The sequence below is a fragment of the Paramormyrops kingsleyae genome, chromosome 12, assembly GCF_048594095.1.
Source record: "Paramormyrops kingsleyae isolate MSU_618 chromosome 12, PKINGS_0.4, whole genome shotgun sequence".
NCBI lineage: Eukaryota > Metazoa > Chordata > Actinopteri > Osteoglossiformes > Mormyridae > Paramormyrops > Paramormyrops kingsleyae.
Window position 1 is genome coordinate 8,109,661 of NC_132808.1, and position 18,840 is coordinate 8,128,500.

An 18,840-nucleotide genomic window follows, 5' to 3' on the forward strand; every position below is an offset into this window, starting at 1 on the left:
CTGTAAGGCGCAGCCCAACAACACCAGCATGGCCACATCATCCACAAAAAGCAAAAATGCGATCCTGAGGCCCCCGGACTGGACCCCCTCCCCTCCCCTCGTCTACGCCTAGAAATTCTGTCCATAAAAGTTATGAACAGAATCAGTGACAGAAACACCCACTGGGAATGCGTCTGACTTATTGCTGGCAATGCAAATCAAGCCCTCGCTCCATTTGTAAAGGGACCTAATGGCCCGTAACAGCAGACCCCGTACCCCATACTCCTGAATCACCCCCCACAGGACGACCCGAGGGACACGATCATGTGCCTTTTCCAAGTCCACAACACACATGTAGGCTGGTTAGGATCATAATCTGCAACTCTGTGCCATACCATCGTTTCACAAGGTTAGGTAGGTCAACACAGTGTTTCCTGTGGATCAGTAGGTTTGGAATGGTGGGGGGGATAATATGATGGGGGTGAGGGGGTAGTACTGAAAAATGCAGACGTCAGACCATTGTTGTACATACGTTATTATTATGTATTATTGTAGTTGTTTAATAATAGCTTGTTCCCTTACTGTCTATGGGGTAAACAAATAATAATTACATGTATTAATATAGGCTAGTTATTAGTGAGAGGGAGACACTGGTGCAGCGGTTGGCACTGTTCACCTCTGGGACCTGAGTTCCAGTCTCTGCCTGGGTTCCATGTGTGTGGAGTTTGCTTGCTCTCCCTGTGGTGTCGTGGGGTTTTCTCTAGGTGCTCTGCTTTCTCCCCACAGAGAGACTGGTAAACCCAGTTCCATTTTAATTCTATTTCCTTAAATTCAAATTGGAATTGCATTTCTGCATCCTGTATTCGACCACAATTCAAATTCAATTTGGTGTTCGATTAGGCGTATAGGGGTCATTCAGTATACTAGCCTTATTATAGAAATAACCATTGCTACCTTTTAACACAATAGCTTATCTAACAAAGAAGGCTGAACCTCTACTACCAATTATATTGGTAATGAACAATGGACTTCTTTAACAATAAAATTAATAATATTAGACTTCAAACATGTTCAAATGGCTCACAAATAATTCTGATGCAAACACAACGCTCAATGTATTTGAATTAGTTGATGAGCAGGCGCCAAAAACACGAATAACTAAAACTTGTCCATTAGACCCAATCCCCACTCAACTTCTTTAAGAATCCCTAGGAGTTCAGGCAAGACCTACAACTGGCATAATTAATGTATCCCTCACTTCAGGAGATGTACCCAACCCATTTAAAGCAGCAGTTATCAGACCACAAGATCCACAAAGAACTGATGCTGGCAATGTGACTGTGCTCATGTTTCTTGACCTAGCTTAGTACGGCTTTTGACATGGTTGACCATTGTACTCTGTTGCCTAAACTTGAATTTGGTGTTGGTTTGTGTGGAAAGAGTTTAAAGTTGTTTAAGTCCTACTTAACTTACCTAATTTTATTATGTTCAAGTTTCCAATAACTTTATAAATATTACTGGTCAAATTGGGTATACCACAGGGATCAGTGCTTTGTCCTATATTGTTCTTTCTCTGCATGCTGCCATTAGGTAATATAATAAGAAAACATAATGTTAATTATCATTCCTATACCACCAATACCCAAATAAACATTTCAGCCATGCCAAATGACATCTCAAGTGTTGTCACTTTAGCTAAATATTGAAGTACAGACTTGGATTAGTGAAAACTTTTTGTCAGTCTTTGCAGAAAAAAATGAGGTTCTGTTTTTGAAGGTGAGAGCGAAGATAGGACTGCTGGAATCTCTGTGGGTCTGAGCTTCTCTCAGCAGCTCAGCTCATAACCTAGGCGTCATCTTAGATACAAGCCTCTTGTTCAAATCGCATGCAGATGCAGTATCGAAGGTGTACTTCCTACAGCTACGTAACATTGCCAAGTTACAATTTTTTCATACTAATGAAGATACTGAGAAATTATACATGCTTTTGCATACTGTAGGTTATACAGTTACACAGTAATGCTCTATTATCCGGGAGCACACAGCACTTTTAACCACCTTGTAGCTGTATGCAAAACACAGCAGAGGTTGGAGAAGCAGAAAGTACAAACACATAAGCCAATGTAATGAGACAATGCAGTGTTGTGAAAATGCATTATACAAATAAAATTCAACTGAATTTGACCCCTGCTCTTAGTTCCTTGCACTGGCTTCCTGTTAGGTTCAGGACTAACTTCAAAGTTCTCCTACTTACATATAAGGCACCTGCCTAACACAACTGATTCGTGTTTACAAGCTGCATCATACATTTAGGTCACAAAATGTCAGTCCACATGCAAAGTAACAGCTGGTTATACAGCCCTCAGTAACAGGGTCCCTAGTTTGTTGAAAGGTCTTCCAGGTTATGTTTGGGATGCCAAATTGGTCACAATATTTACATTTTGACTGAAGACCTGTTACTTCAGTCTAGGTTACCTGCACCTTATAAAATAACACACTGTAACTATGGCTGCTGGTGCTTTTGATCTACTGTGCTTGTCCATCAATGTGTCTATGCATGTTCTGACCATCCTTGCTCTCTTTTCCTGGGGTGGGCACCATCGGAACTGGAGTGATGGTTCAGTCCCATGGAAAGGTGACATGGTGGATGTGAAATACGAACTGTGACATTGTGGCTGTGGCCAACGGTCTGCCAATTCACTCACACCTGTTCAGAGAACTGACACATTGATCTCCTACATTGTCGTCCCTTTTCCCTGTTCGATGTGCCATTCTGCATAAATGATGTAACAATGGATCGCCACACACCATCATCAAGCACCTTGGGACTAATAACTAGCCTATATTAATACATGTAATTATTGTTTGTTTACCCCATAGACAGTGAGGGAACAAGCTATTATTAAACAACAACAATTGTGAAAGGTTGTGAAAGGTGATATACAAAAATGTATTGAATTGAATTAAACAAACACCTGCCACCAAAAAGCAGTATAAAGTGTATTAGGGAACCTGAAAACACCCCAACCATCAGCTCTTCTCACCACTAGGGTCTGGCAATAAGCTTTCCAGCCCTAGAACACTGAGTTCAAGTCTCAGGAACAGTTTCTTCCACCAAGCCATCCAACTGAGCTTCCGGCATATTTCTAATGATGTTAATAATAATAATAATAATAATAATAATAATACCTGTTTCTTTATGTGAGCAGTAATGTGTGAAAGTGTGTATTAATCTTCACTGTTTACTCTTCCCTGTATACTGCTGTTCCTTGTATTTGATGTAGCTGTAGGACTGTTGCAATGTATTTTTTGCACATAAGAAATTAAATTTTGACTTTAATTTTTCACAGTTTTTGAAAGTGCTTTTCATGTAAGTCATGCATTCAGGGCATATCCCCAGGGTGTCCTTCGGTGGAAAAAAACAAGAAAACCACCATTGAATTGATGGTGTCATAAATTAGGCATGCAAGATTTAGATAATAAGTGGTAATTTAATTGTAGAATCTCCAAAAACACTCTTTTTTTCAAGTATTCAACCAGACACGAATGTGTATCACTTTCTTTGGGTGGGATCTGTGCAGTCTTTTCTACCAACAGCAGGTGTCACTAATAGACTACAGCTTTGCTTTCCTGACTTGATTTACTGAATAAGAGCTCTTAATGGCAGGCGATTGTCCATTATCAGAATTATACGTTGATCTTAAAATTATCTCAGTTTAACGGTCTACATAAAAAAGCTATAATTAGCAGTAGTGCGCAGTTATGGACAAGTAATCAATTGCCCTCTCTTTGTATAGGTAAAAATGTTTAGTAACCAACCATATTATACAACAGCTCCAGACTAGAAAATATTTCAGGATATAAGACCTTGGAAACGTTACCTTTACATTAGAGAGAAATTAGATTTGAATCCTCATTTGTTAGTAACTTCCTGTGTGTTCTGTATGTCCTTTCTGTATTTCTTTGTCTTTCTCCAGATTGTCTTAATTGTATTGAAGGAATGGACAAGAGAGAGGATGCTTTCTGGGATACAGGCCACTTAATTGGATAAGTGATTCCTGGAATGAGAGCCACTTTAATGTGTTTATGCAATGGACATTTATTGCAGAAATGCACAGTTAGTATCGCTACTGGGGTAACTGTCCAAACATTTCTTAGAGCTTTCGATCTGAGTCTTATCCGCTAAATTATCTGGATTCATGGCTAGATGTCTTTTAACATAAGAGCCCAGACTCTGATAAGGACAAATGGTAACAGCATTTACACTTCGAGGTCACTTTATTAGTTACCCCTCGCTAGTTTTGACAAATCTAGTTATTCTCTTCTAACCTCTCATTAAAACATGTTTTGTTTGTTCACAGGAGGGCCATTGAGTGGATGTTTTTGTTCATCACATCATTCATTGTAAAGCCTAGATCAGGGGTCACCAACCTTTTTGAAACTGAGAGCTACTTCACGGGTACTGAGTCATACGAAGGGCTACCAGTTTGAAACGGCCTCCTAAACTTATCTAAACTTCATGTATAATAAACATGTTTTAAATGCTTTTTTTTTTTTAGATATGATCACTTTCAAATCTATATAAATGCAAATGTGATTAAAGTAGAATAGCAACAGGATAAAATAAAATTTCAGACGCTGCTCACTGGTGAGTTGTGCTATTTTTAGAACAGGTCCGCGGGCGACTCATGTGGTCCTTGGGGGCATCCTGGTGCCCGCAGGCACTATGTTGGTGACCCCTGGTATATATACTATAGTGTGTGTGAATCACAGGAGGGTGGCTGTTTCTGAGATGCTGAAATCTCCACACAGCACCACATTCAACCACATTGCTTTGGTCTTACATGGTCTAATGCAGAGTTTCCCAATTTCGGGTGCAGAGGGCCAGAATCCATCATAGTTTACAGATTTTCCTGCTCAAACATCTTAATCAGCTAATTACTGGGTTTGATTGGCGTGTTTGAACAAGGAAATCTGCTAACTGTGTTGGACCCTGGCCTTAAAGCACCAGTATTGGGGAACCCTGTTAATGCTTAGTTAAACAGTCAGTGAACCTATACCAACCCAGTCTGTATGCTGTATATATTCAGTTGTAGCTATAGGATTCACCTTTTAGAGAACCAGTTAAAAATCAGATGCGCATAATAAACTGGCAACTGAGTTTATATTTGATTGGAGCAACAAGTGATTCATTTATAATGAGCACTTGTTTTGTGTGCTAAATGCCAGAAACTGTTGTCTTGGAAACAGATCTGAGTCCCTGCATAAATACTATTATACATTGTTCAGCCATAACATTAAAACCACTGACAGGTGAAGTGAATAAAATTGATTATCTTGTTACAATGGTACCTGTCAAAGGCGCCATTATACACTCAACTAAAGGATTATTAGGAACACCATACTAATACGGTGTTTGACCCCCTTTCACCTTCAGAACTGCCTTAATTCTACGTGGCATTGATTCAACAAGGTGCTGAAAGCATTCTTTAGAAATGTTGGCCCATATTGATAGGATAGCATCTTGCAGTTGATGGAGATTTGTGGGATGCACATCCAGGGCACGAAGCTCCCGTTCCACCACATCCCAAAGATGCTCTATTGGGTTGAGATCTGGTGACTGTGGGGGCCATTTTAGTACAGTGAACTCATTGTCATGTTCAAGAAACCAATTTGAAATGATTCGAGCTTTGTGACATGGTGCATTATCCTGCTGGAAGTAGCCATCAGAGGATGGGTACATGGTGGCCATAAAGGGATGGACATGGTCAGAAACAATGCTCAGGTAGGCCGTGGCATTTAAACGATGCCCAATTGGCACTAAGGGGCCTAAAGTGTGCCAAGAAAACATCCCCCACACCATTACACCACCACCACCAGCCTGCACAGTGGTAACAAGGCATGATGGATCCATGTTCTCATTCTGTTTACGCCAAATTCTGACTCTACCATTTGAATGTCTCAACAGAAATCGAGACTCATCAGACCAGGCAACATTTTTCCAGTCTTCAACTGTCCAATTTTGGTGAGCTTGTGCAAATTATAGCCTCTTTTTCCTATTTGTAGTGGAGATGAGTGGTACCCGGTGGGGTCTTCTGCTGTTGTAGCCCATCCGCCTCAAGGTTGTGCGTGTTGTGGCTTCACAAATGCTTTGCTGCATACCTCGGTTGTAACGAGTGGTTATTTCAGTCAAAGTTGCTCTTCTATCAGCTTGAATCAGTCGGCTCATTCTCCTCTGACCTCTAGCATCAACAAGACATTTTCGCCCACAGGACTGCCGCATACTGAATGTTTTTCCCTTTGCACACCATTCTTTGTAAACCCTAGAAATGGTTGTGCGTGAAAATCCCAGTAACTGAGCAGATTGTGAAATACTCAGACCGGCCCGTCTGGCACCAACAACCATGCCACGCTCAAAATAGCTTAAATCACCTTTCTTTCCCATTCTGACATTCAGTTTGGAGTTCAGGAGATTGTCTTGACCAGGACCACACCCCTAAATGCATTGAAGCAACTGCCATGTGATTGGTTGATTAGATAATTGCATTAATGAGAAATTGAACAGGTGTTCCTAATAATGCTTTAGGTGAGTGTATATTAGACGTGTGAACAGTTCATTCTTGAAGTTGATGTGTTGGAAGCAGGAAAAATGGGCAAGTGTAACGATCTGAGCCACTTTGACAAGGCACAAATGACAATGGCTAGAAATCTGGGTGACAGCATCTCCAAAACAGCAGGTCTGGTGGGATGTTCCCGGTATGCAGTGGTCAGCACCTACCAAAAGTGGTCCAAGGATGTTGAACCAATGAACCGGCGACAGGGTCATGGGTACCTGAGAATCACTGATGCACAAAGGGAGCGAAGGCTATCATTTCTGGTCCGATCCAACAGGAGAGCTTCTGTAGCACAAATTGCTGACAAAGTTAAGGCTGGCTATGATAGAAAGGTGTCAGAACACACAGTGCATCACAGCTTGCTGTGTGGGACCACGCAGCCGCAGACCGGTCAGAGTGCCCATGCTGACCCCTGTCCACCGCCAAAAGTGACCAAAATGGGAACATCAGAACTGTACCACAGAGCCATGGAAGAAGGTCCCCTGGTCTGATGAGTCACATTTTCTGTTACATCACGTGGACGGTCGGGTGTATGTGCGTCGTTTAGCAGGAGAAGAGGTGGGTGGTGCACTATGGGAAGAAGGCAAGCCGGCAGAGGCAGTGTTCAAGGTGTTAAGTTGGTCTCCAAATTCCCCGGATCTCGATCCCATCAAGCATCTGTGGGATGTGCTGGACAAACAAGTCCGATCTGGAAAAGGCCCACCTGGTAACGTAGGGGACTTTAAAGGATCTGCTGCTAACATCTGGGGGCCACATACAGTACAACAGGACACCTTCACAGCTCATGTGGGGTTCATGCCTCAATGGGTCAGAGCTGTTTTGGCAGCATAAACTACATAATATTAGGCAAGTGGTTATGGCTTATCAGTGTATATTACTTTAATCCTGTAATACAAGAATTATGATTTCATCTTTTTTGTATGACATAACCTGCTTACAAAATAAGTTTTGTACATGGAAAATCTCAGGGATGATAAGTGATATAACCTTTTTCAAAAGTGGAGTTTAACAAAAGCAATAGTCCATTTACCCATAATCTCAAATGCTTATCCAAAGTAGGGCGATATGGAAATTTAGTCATTTAAAGATTTTGTTAATAAGGCGCCATCTTCCTAGACAACTTAGATAATGAGCAATTTTATATGATATAATCATTTATACATGTCAGTACTTTTAATCTCAAGTGTATTGATCTATGTGTCCAGAATGATCTGCAGACTCCTTGCATTAGAATCTTTTGCCTCATTGATATTTCCTTTATTTTATTATTATTTGTCTGCTAGACAAACACATTAAGCATTAAAATCCTCATAAATGTCTTTTACTTTGGGCATTATACCTATGGTCAAAATAGAAGTCCGTGCAGTGAAACAAATACATTTCAGCCTTTTTATCAAGGACGAATACATCAACACAAGCAAACGCATAAGCCAAAGATAAAGAGAGACAAAAGAAGGACAACGTCAACCACACGTATAGATATTTTTGGTACTGCCTCTGTGTATTTACTGTTGGTAAGCAACTGCACAAAAAATTAATGAGCCTGTTGTGCTGTTCCTCAGAGGATAGGTGGTGATTTCAGACAGAGGACTTCGTCAGACCTGCGTCAGTGCCGATGAACTCACCTCGCAGGGGAAGACGTGCAGCCATACAGTCACACCGCAGCAAGCATCCGCGTCCGACGTGCCGAAGGTCTGCCTGAAAATCAGTACATCGTTAATGAAGTCTGAGAAATATTCGAATAATTCAGATAATTAAAGCAGGGGATCCACGGCCATAAATAGCAGCAGCGTGTAATTTCCGTGAGATCGAGGAGCAGGGAAAGTTAAAAGCTGAACTAGCGGAGCATCGTTTCAGCACCTCGGACAGAGCGCGGCGGATCATGGCTCCTGCGTCGCCGGAGGAAGCGCACTTTGGTGAGCTGTCTTCAAAAATAAATATAATTAAAAGGCTCTTTATTTCAGAATCATTTCTAAGGCTGGGCTGTGTGTTGCTATCATGTGGATGTTTTTCTGATGCTTTGTAGCAGGATCAATTCCTGTTGTGACACTATTGCTACTCTTTTTTTTAACCAGGCACTGTGCGTTGCATTCAATGTAATGGTGTAGTTACATGTACAGGAATTATATTATCAGTAGTAATAAGCCAATGATCTCAATTACATAATTTATGATTTTCTGAGCGTAGTATTTGCTACATATGTGAACTCTCTACCCACTACGTACGTGCAGCGTCATCGATTATGAATATATAGCCAGATTTAAAGGCGTATATGCACCCTGGTCAGCTGTTTTGTGTTTTATCAGTCGATCACCGGCGTGATTAATATGGCAGGAGTCCATCCTGGCTCCCTCTTGGGTACAGCCCGTGCCGGCCCGCGGAGCAGCAATGCGAACGGCGTCGTTGGCAGCGATGGCGGGGCGCAGTTCTGACTCACCCCCGGCTCGGGCTCCGCCACATTGCTGTGTGCTCCGGGGGGGTGAGCTTGGGAGTAAGGCGGCGGACGCCCACTGGAAATTTCCAGGATTTTAAAACCGTGAATAAATCACCACAAATACCCGGCAATAAAGCGAAGGATGAGCAAACAGGCGAGGCTGTACAATAAGAACTAAAGCGATGTAAAATTGCCCTTTCTTTGATTTTTCGGATTATATGACGTAATTAGCGGGCCATTGCTCTGCAACCGATTGTGCATATAGTTGTAAATAAATATTTGATTTGCAATTTAAGCAATAATTCAAATATCGAATTGTGATCAAATTAATGAGCGTTGTCTTAAAATTAAAACCTCTTTTGTTAAATGGTTTTAAAACATAGCTCTGTTATTATAGTTATTAGGAATATATCTGTTTTATATTTGTAGCAAAATATTAGAGGCTGCCATGACTCTGCTCATGATGGAAGATAGATGGGTGGAAGATCATATGTTAATTATACACAATTAGCTTAAGAAGAAAGGACAGCAATAATTTTCCGGTCTACTAGAGAGCCTAAACGGTTTAACAGCTGAACGGCTTTTGAGAGAGCATGTGTAAAGTGGTTTTTAAATTCAAAGGAAGATTTTGCAAACACAATTAGGTTTTGAAAGGCCAGCAGAGCCCCCATGCTTTAAAATTCATACATTATGCTTGACCTCTTAGGCATAGTTTAGACCAGGGGTGGCCAATCTTATCCGCAAAGGGCCGGTGTGTATGCAGGATTTTAGGATAACCTGTAGGTCAGCTGTTCAAACCCAGGTGTGAGAACTCTTCAGCCAATCAGTCCTCTAATTAGTAATCTAGTTAGGGAGTTGCACTGAAAAAAGATTGGCCACCCGGTTCAGATGAAAGCTATCTCCAGGACTCATGAGGTGCTACAGGGGGAAGCAAAGACTTTTATATAACCAAGATCATAGAAAGACTTAGACAATGAAATTAAGATCCCTTGAATCAGTTTGATATTCAAAGGTTTATGCACAGAAATGTGTATAATCTGTGAATAGAAACCTCTGCATTACCTAAACCCAACAAAAATTTTATCCATGTATATTCTGATAAAAGTAAAACAAAATGCTTATGTTTTTATGCTTATATTCTATGTAAATGCTTAGAAAAACATTTTATGGGTACATTTTACATTTTAAACGGCTTTGCATTTTTTGTGTAGTTGTGAAAATTCACAAAACAAAGTAGCAGATGAGGCAGTATATTGTGAATACTTGTGAACTGTGATTGATGTGTAATGTGCTTCATCCCACAGCTGAGGTACCAGTCACAGTTGGCGTTGTCAGCATCTTAGGCCTGGTCTTCAGTGTCTCCCTTTTTTCATGGATCTGCTGCCAGCGCAAGTCAACCAAGGCCAACAAAACACCCCCTTACAAATTTGTGCATATGCTTAAGGGTGTAGACATTTATCCAGAAAGCCTTAGCGGCAAAAAGAAGTTTGGGGCAACTGAGAAGACAGACACGAGCACTAAACAAGGATCTGGTCTTGCCACAGGCAGGGCCTCGCTCCACCTGGACCTGGAGAAGCGAGATCTCAATGGAAATTTCACTAAGTCTCCCAATACCAAGGTTCGGAGTTCTCCAGATCTGGACCTATCATCGCCCCACCCAGGTTTAAATCATGGAGGAAAGGACATGAGTTCCCCCAAAAGTGGTCTCTCTAGTCATGCCATGACTCCAGCTGACAAGGGCCAAGACAAGGAGGGCGGCCTTGGTACCCTTTTCTTCTCCCTTGAGTACAACTTTGAGAAGAAGGCCTTCATCGTGCACATCAAAGAGGCTCATGGGCTCTCTGCCATGGATGAGCAGTCCCTGACCTCAGACCCGTACATCAAGCTGACCCTCCTGCCAGAGAAGAAGCACAAAGTGAAGACCCGAGTCCTGAGGAAGACGCTGGACCCGGCCTTCGATGAGACTTTCAGCTTTTACGGCATCCCGTATGGCCACATCCCAGAACTCTCCCTTCATTTCATGGTGCTCAGCTTCGACCGCTTTTCTCGCGATGAGGTCATCGGTGAGACGCTGGTACCATTAGCTGGCATTGACCTTTCTGAGGGGCGCATCCTTATGAACCGGGAGATCATCAAGCGTAACACTAGGGTAAGCACTCCCGAGACGTTTTACCATCCAGTCCCTTTATAGATTGATAATGGAGCGATAACATCAGCATAAGTAACTATAGTCCTTGAAACCTGCAAGAACTACATTATAGCATGAAATTAAAGACAAGTAGTACATTTATAGCAGCAGTAACATGAGTAAAGTGCATTCGGAAGTGACAGTAGTAGCGCCAGAGGTGGACATTTCAGGTCCAAAAAGTAAAAATCCAAACCAGGATTTTGTTTCAACCAACCAGTTGAGTACTCTGTGACTGTGGCTCTTTATGCTCAACTGGTTGGTTGAAACAAAATCCTGGTTTGGATTTTTACTTTCTGGACCTGAAATGTCCGCCTCTGAGTAGCGCTACACTTTGTAACCTCCTGAGACCCCACCCATTCATTTATGTCCATTGCAGTGGACATCTTGTTTTTGTAAATATCTTTTCACTGATGTGAGGAAACATATTTATTCCATTCCATATTTATACCATGACAAGAGGACATGCTGTGAAATTAAAAATAAAAATAAATTTGAAAAAAGATGTCTTATTTCCTCCAAAGACATAGAAAATCACAATAAACTTAAAACTGAAGGACACTTTTTTCCTTGGGTCTCAGGAGGATATCATTTTTGTTTTAGCATTTTTTATTAATTTTTCGCATTACTGTCCCTGCTTTGGCTGGCATCTGCATGACAGACATAGAGCTTAATAGTTTATTTACAGTGTGCTAGTGGGAGGGGAGTATGAGGGATTCGGCAATGTGATGGAATTTCAGTGCATGAAAAGGGTCACAATATTAATTTCTTACCCACCTGCAATTTTAGACAGGAGAAGTATTTCCTCTCCTCTCTGTAAAATGCGCTGGGGCCCTTGGTCTCATAGCATTGATTTTGAGACAGGCACCATGACATGCATTGATTTTTTTCTTTGATTTTTTTTTTTAATGGATACATTTCCTGTTAGAGTTTATATTATGTGGCCCACAGTAATTTGCAGTGTCATTGTATTACATGCGAGAGGAAATGGACAAGACTTAATTGTACTGTGAAGAGAATATGGTTTTTAATAGGAAGCCAGTACATGAAATCTATGAGCTTATTCTGATATGATCTTCCTACTTAATACTGGCATGCGTTATGGAGTTTGTCAACATACTGCTTAATCCAAGGTTCACCTGTATAGTGAAATGTGTAATACAACTGGTTACTTTATAACTGTTGAAGTAGTTTATGGCATTTTTATAGTGTCCTTTAAATTTTTATTGAAAAACGTTGCATTGATTCTTCCCCTCTTCGTTCTTTTGTTACTCCACAATCTGTCATTGAAGAGAAACGCGGGAAGAGCGGAACTCTTGGTGTCTCTCTGCTATCAGTCCACCACCAGCACTCTCACGGTGGTGGTTCTGAAAGCCCGCCACTTGCCCAAAGCTGAGACCAACATGCCCTCAGGTGGGTCTCAGAGGTGATCATGCATATGCTTTGCAGAAACGCTTCATGTTTTATAATCCAACAGAATCCTGTATGTTAAAATGATTTCAGTATATTCTAGAAAAAATTGACAAAATATGCTAATAAGTTTTTGTTAATTCCTGCTGGAGAAAAGAAGATCTATATTCATTGTAATGTGGGCATATCAGAGGATGCTGACAGATCAAATTTTCCAAGGTACATTACAAAACTGATATCTCATAGAACTGCCCCAGTATGGATCTTTGCTCAGAATGGATCTTCATGAGCTCCAGCTGAAGTCCTGGTTTGCTTTGCCATTTCTAAAGGAGAAGTCATTAACCATCCCGTTTCTCTTTTCTCTGACTTAGACCCTTACGTGAAGGTCAACCTGTATCATGGCAAAAAGAGGGTGTGCAAGAAGAAGTCCCATGTAAAGAAGTCCTCCCCAAACCCTGTCTTCAATGAGCTGTTCGTGTTCGACGTTCCATCAGACAAGGGCCTGCAGGACACCAGCGTGGAACTCCTGCTGCAGGACTCGGAGAGGAATGGCCAGAACCCTGTCATTGGACGGCTCCTGCTGGGCACCGCCTCTCCGGGGACCCCAGGCGAACACTGGCGTGAGATCTGCGACCACCCCCGCAGACAGATCGCCAAGTGGCACGCGCTGGTCGAAGACTAGCTCCACCCCTGGCAACAGTCGCCAAAGGAACTGTCACTGCAAATGGGGGTGGGTGGGGAGTTAATGGGGAGGGATTCATTCCAAACGATGTCACCAGTCAGTAGTTGATCAAGTTAATGGGCTTGGCCTCCACAAAGGGGGAGAGAGGCCAAGAATCCCAACTATTAAAAATTCCAAAGAAAACCACTGAATTCCCAGTAATGCTACTTTCCATATTAAACAGTCTCAGTCTTGTTGAGTGCAACAGAGTATCATTACTGTCTCTATCACTGCTATTCTTCTATTCCTGTCTTATTACTGTTGTTACTATTATTCAATTGTGAAATGCTCTCTACAGTAAACAAAAAAGATCGAACACTGTTAATATGACATTGTAAAAAAAATGTGGATTCTTTTTATTTTTTAAAGACAGAATGTTTTACTTAATGAATACTTGGTTTATTTTTTTCTTTTTGTACTTCTACAATTGTTCTTGTTTCTCTTGAGTATGTTTTGTAAGTAAAAGTGGTATTTCATATCTCATCGCATTAGATTGAGAGCAGCCTAAATTAGGCAAAACCTGTAACCAGGCGAGTTGTATTATAGTATGACAGGTGGCGGCAAAGTCACTGCAGGGTGGGAGGTGGGAGGTGTATGTGTATCCTGTCCAGAGGGGTGTGAGAGACAGACACAGTCTCTGTCCTCTACTGTGAGCACAAGGACAGTCTAGTTACATGTACCTTAATATAAACATGTCAAGGTCTGAGAAAAAAATGGAGTAGTATTGTGTGTATTTTATTTTTTTAATTACTATGTTTGTAAGTGTGTGCATGTTTTCCCCACTGCTCTGGGTTCCTCCTGCAGTGGAAAGACATGAAGTTGGGTTAACTGGTGTCTCTGAATTGCCTGTAGTGTGTGATTGTCTATGTGAGAGTATGTGTGTATGTACTCAGAGATATGATCTAATACTCCATGTAGGGGTGCCCACCCCCCCCCCCCGCCTTATGCGCCGTGCTGCCTGGGAGGGGCTCCAGGTCCCTCCATGACCTCTGAATAAGCAGCTAGAAAAAAGATGGAGGGATGAATGCTTGATTATATCTGAAAGTATTATTATTATTATTATTTTGTTGAGCCGGGAAATCAGTACGTCATATAAACAATACATGCCATTCTATTTTCCTGAAGTGACTGAGGGTAAAAAACATTCAGGTATAAACAGTGTTTATTTTTCTATTAGTAAGACAACTGAAAGAAAGACCTTTAATGATCAGACTCTTGGATTCCCTGCTGTCAGGGCATTTAATCTGCATACTGCTAACTCATCATACGTCGTTTCACATCACTGTGATCTTTTGGAGAAGTCTGTAAAACATCCGGACAGTTCCCCGAGTCTGAGTTCATTTTGAGGAGTTTGTCTTGCTCTACATAAGGTGCTTTCCCAATGATGATCAGGAACCTGGTTTGGAGTTCTCTCAACCAGGAACTTTTGTAGTTCCTGCCCATTTTGGTGTGTCATTTTTCACTGCGCAACAGTAACTGTGACCTTCATGCTAAATAAGCACAAAACCTCATATGTAACTTTATTCACAATGAGACTACATGGGCACCCCAAAACAATGGAGGATGAACAAGTCATTTTGTTAGTTATTGGGGGGGAGAGGGGGGGTGAGGAGGTACGGGACAAATCACATCCCATATTGGTCCAAAACAGGACACAGGATTTTATTTATATGGCCAGTGACATGTTTATAATTCATCATTAAATCTGGCTGGCAGGTCGATCTTTCATATTCCACAAATTGTAAATAAAGTGTAACTTTATCAGTGCCAGCAAGTTTCACTGCAAGAACTGGCGAGAGACAAAATATATAAAATATTTTAAAATGATAAAATATATAATAAACTAAATATATCGGTTATCAGTATTAGTCAAAATTTCTGTATAGGTGCATCACTATCAAAAACAAAAGGAAAGCCAGAGCACAAAAGAGAAGAAGACTTTTTATGGTGAATTGTGGAGATCAGACTTTCCAATGCAGAAATATGAAGATCCACACAAAACAAATTCATAAATATGCAGAAACGTATTTAATTGTAATTAAAATACACAAATAATTCCATCCACTACATTTTTCCTCCACTATGTTTTTCTCCTTTCCCTTCATTCCTGCGTATCTTCTAAGCTGGAGCTGGTATCTGTGATCAACCAGTCAGCATGTGTATTGCAATAAGCTCCGCCCCAGCAGTTCGAGGCCAAACGGAAAGTACCTACCCCAGAGTAGGAAGTTAAAAAAGGACCAAGAACCACCTCCTTGGAGCTACAATTAAGCTGAGTTTTTGTACTGGGAACCCCAGGAAAAAGTTCCCGCGGTGGGTGGGAAAGGGCCTTTAGATGGTTTTATCACCAGAGTGTGAAATATTAACCTACACCCCCACATTACTGGTAATACACAACGGTACATGTTAAAGCGTAGATATACTACAAGGGGAGTGCTGTGTATATCATATCCTTGTCAGGACTCATTTCTTCTCTGAGTGCACTGGCTGCCAAACCACACCTGGGGAATGCAAGTGCATTATTATTAAAAAGCTTGCAGCATAACTTAGTCCATTAGAGTATTTTGGGAGCCAGAGAACCATCTAAGCTGCAAAGTCGCATATGAATGTAAGCATCATGGACAGACAAAGGGAGAGATGCTGCTTAGGTGCAGGGTGTTTGCTGAAGGCTTACGCTCTACCTCAAATGGCGAAAAATAATAGAGCAGAGTAGATCTAGGTATTCCATTTAATGTGGAGGCCCAGAATGAAGGATAGCATGTCATTGGGAGGACTGAAGCACAAATGAGGTGTTAATCCCCAGTCTTTTTGTCAAATTCCTTGCTGTTCGGTACAATGTAGCCAGAAACCTCGCTTCTGCTGTGAGCTCCAGTTGTGTCTAAACCTACAAAAGCCGAAGTAATTTGCATGCAGCCAATCTGTGCCCAGCAGTAACGTCATGCTCCTGTTCATTAGCAGTTTAGCAACAAGGACCCTTGTGACTTAAATACATTTTTTTGCTCCCTCCCAGCTCCTTACCAAACAGTTCACAGGGAGCAAAAACGTAGACTAGGTTTGAGAAACACTGCGCAAACGGGTCAAGTGAAACCAGGAGAGATAAGAAGGGGAGGAGTCAGGGGCAGGTGTCAGGTGCCGGGCTCCAGAGGGAGACGCGTTTGAGAGGTCAGAGGTCATTCCAACTGTGCGTCACAAGGGCTTCGCTGAGGCTCTTCATGTCGGGTCGTTAGCTCACAGACGGCGGAGGTGGAAGACAGAGGCGCCGTGGCTCGCAATACTCAACGCGCTTATCCATAGAATCCACCTTGGATCGTGTTCAGGCAGGGAGGCCCTCTAGGCCAGAGCGAGTATGCAATGTGCTGCAGTTGGCGATGCGTCTGTCTTCTCTAATGCTTGACGGTCGGGATGATTCACACCAAGGGTGGGACCAACTGCTATAATTTCTGCATAAGCAATCAGTTCAAGCCGCAAAGCACAATTAACAGCACCATCTAGAATGCATAAACAATGCAGGCAGGCTGCTGTAGTGAAACCTGCACCACACTAATGAGCCACTTAGCTTTAGAGAGGCACCATGTACCATGCGGGGCTTTTGATTTGATTAATCAGCAGTCTCAGCCAGAGCAGCCCCCCACCGCCCCCCCCCCCCCCCCACTCTAAACTCATCTTATAATTTGGCAACAGGACATAAAATGACGGAAATAAATGCACCACCAGTGACGCACTGAGGAGAGGGTCTGCTGACAGCTTTAGTGCATGGGCGCAGGAGGCAGACGCCAGAGCCACAACTAAATTTCCATTAGCCCTAAACAGAGCGGGGGGGCGGGAGGGGGGCATTAAGCGGCATGTATCTCCCAGATGCGCAGCTGTTTGTCTGTCTCCTTTTACTCAGAATGCGCCTCATCCTGCTCAACATCTACGCTGGAAAAAGACAGGACTGTTTATTTCCCTGGGAGCTTTAAGTATATACTATAAGTATATACTATACTATAAGTAGAGAGCACGTTAAGTAATTGTAACACTGAGAGCACGTTAAGTAATTGTAAATAACTGTTTGGCTTTGCCCGCATGATCCATTTCACCTGGAGTTTTGTAAATATTTCAAATGATAAAATGCTATGTTAGTCAAATTTTTACCTGAAGTATTTTCATGATTGAGAACAACATTAATTTTTCACTCTATGCCTCATTTAAAAGATGCACAAAAGAACTTTAAATGTGTAAAAAAAGTGCCTTTTATCACTTCTTGCTGTTCTGTTGTGGCATGCCAAATAGCATTTCTATAATTTAAAACCTGACAATGTGTTACAAGGAGCTGAACACCTGACAATCCAATATGTTTTTTTAAATATCTGTACAAAACAGTGAATATAGGGGGCTGTGCAGTCTTCATACTATGCTTTGCTGCAGATTACACTATGAATTTTGTTATTATAGCGAAGAACAGCCAAAATTTTGTGGATACTATTGATATGTGGCCTTTTCTCTAAGATCTATGTCCTAATTACTAGAGCTGGTTGTGCAGCAAAAGTAATTTAAGCACAGCTGTATTTCATGTCCTAGTCGGCTGTGCCCTTCCAAGACCAATGACAGACTATAGAGGGACCAATAAACTGTAAAACTGCGGCATGATAGGCCACTCCTCCTATGATGTCACAGCAGAAACTCTGAGGAAGTCATATGGCAGAGGAAAGGGAGGGGGCTGCGGGAGGCGGAGACAAGAGAATGATGAAGCAGTCGTCATAAATGGAGAGAGAGAAATGAATCATTATTGAGAATAGGGTTTATTTGAATCAAAATGCTTGTTGTGGGATAAAAAAAGAGTGTCTGAGAAAAGAAGAGGTGGAGGACTGTACAGTAAGAGGTACACTGTGTAGGAGAGGGTGGAGATCAGATGGAGGCAGGAGACAGAATGGAGAGACAGGCAGAGAATGAGGAAAAGAATAAATGAAAAAGGGGAGAGAGGAGAAGGGAGACGTGGTGAGAGTGAGGGAGAGGCAGGCGGTTAGACCGACACTCTGCCCAGTGGGGGAAACTCTGTCAAGTGATGAATGCCGTGTCACTGGCGAGCTGTCAGAGCCCCAGCTGGGCGATGCTGAATGCAGATGCCGGAAATAACTCTCACAAAAAACACTGGCGAACTCTTGCTCTGTGAAGTTCACACGAAGTCTGCACAGATGAATACTACTTCCCAAGTCCTGCTTGGCATTTCGTAGATGAATCCAAGCCGCTATGCTAAATTTGAACTTTGCAATCAACCTACATCTGAGTTGCAGTGGGGTTTAAATACTTGCAAATATGTTGAGGCGTGTGACAGGACGCCCCTAATGAGCTATTTAATTTGGTTTTAGTCTGTGAAGGGAAGGACAGTTAATTGGCTGAAGGTGTCCTCAAGTTGTCCGTAGCTCACAGCTCCAGCAAACGCTGGCACCCGGGTGTCAATCATGATGGTCATGCCAACCTCCTGTTGGCCCTGGGAAGAAGAGAGGAGTGAGTGTGTCATG

At 42.1% G+C, this 18,840-nt stretch overlaps 1 protein-coding gene across 1 annotated transcript; it reads left to right on the top strand.

Moving 5' to 3' along the window:
- Positions 1–8,165: 8,165 nt before the first annotated feature.
- syt4 (synaptotagmin IV) lies at positions 8,166–13,547 on the top strand. The gene is made up of 4 exons (XM_023838142.2): positions 8,166–8,508; positions 10,331–11,175; positions 12,504–12,624; positions 12,993–13,547. The coding sequence occupies exons 1-4, from the start codon at positions 8,475–8,477 to the stop codon at positions 13,301–13,303; spliced, it is 1,311 nt and encodes a 436-aa protein (XP_023693910.1). The 5' UTR covers positions 8,166–8,474; the 3' UTR covers positions 13,304–13,547.
- Positions 13,548–18,840: the final 5,293 nt, after the last annotated feature.

Excerpts from the sequence above, each read along its gene's own strand:
- syt4 (XM_023838142.2), top strand. The coding sequence starts at position 8,475 with ATGGCTCCTGCGTCGCCGGAGGAAGCGCACTTTG. Across the intron at positions 8,509-10,330 it reads GCCGGAGGAAGCGCACTTTG|CTGAGGTACCAGTCACAGTT; the intron begins GTGAGCTGTCTT and ends TTCATCCCACAG. Across the intron at positions 12,625-12,992 it reads TGAGACCAACATGCCCTCAG|ACCCTTACGTGAAGGTCAAC; the intron begins GTGGGTCTCAGA and ends TCTCTGACTTAG.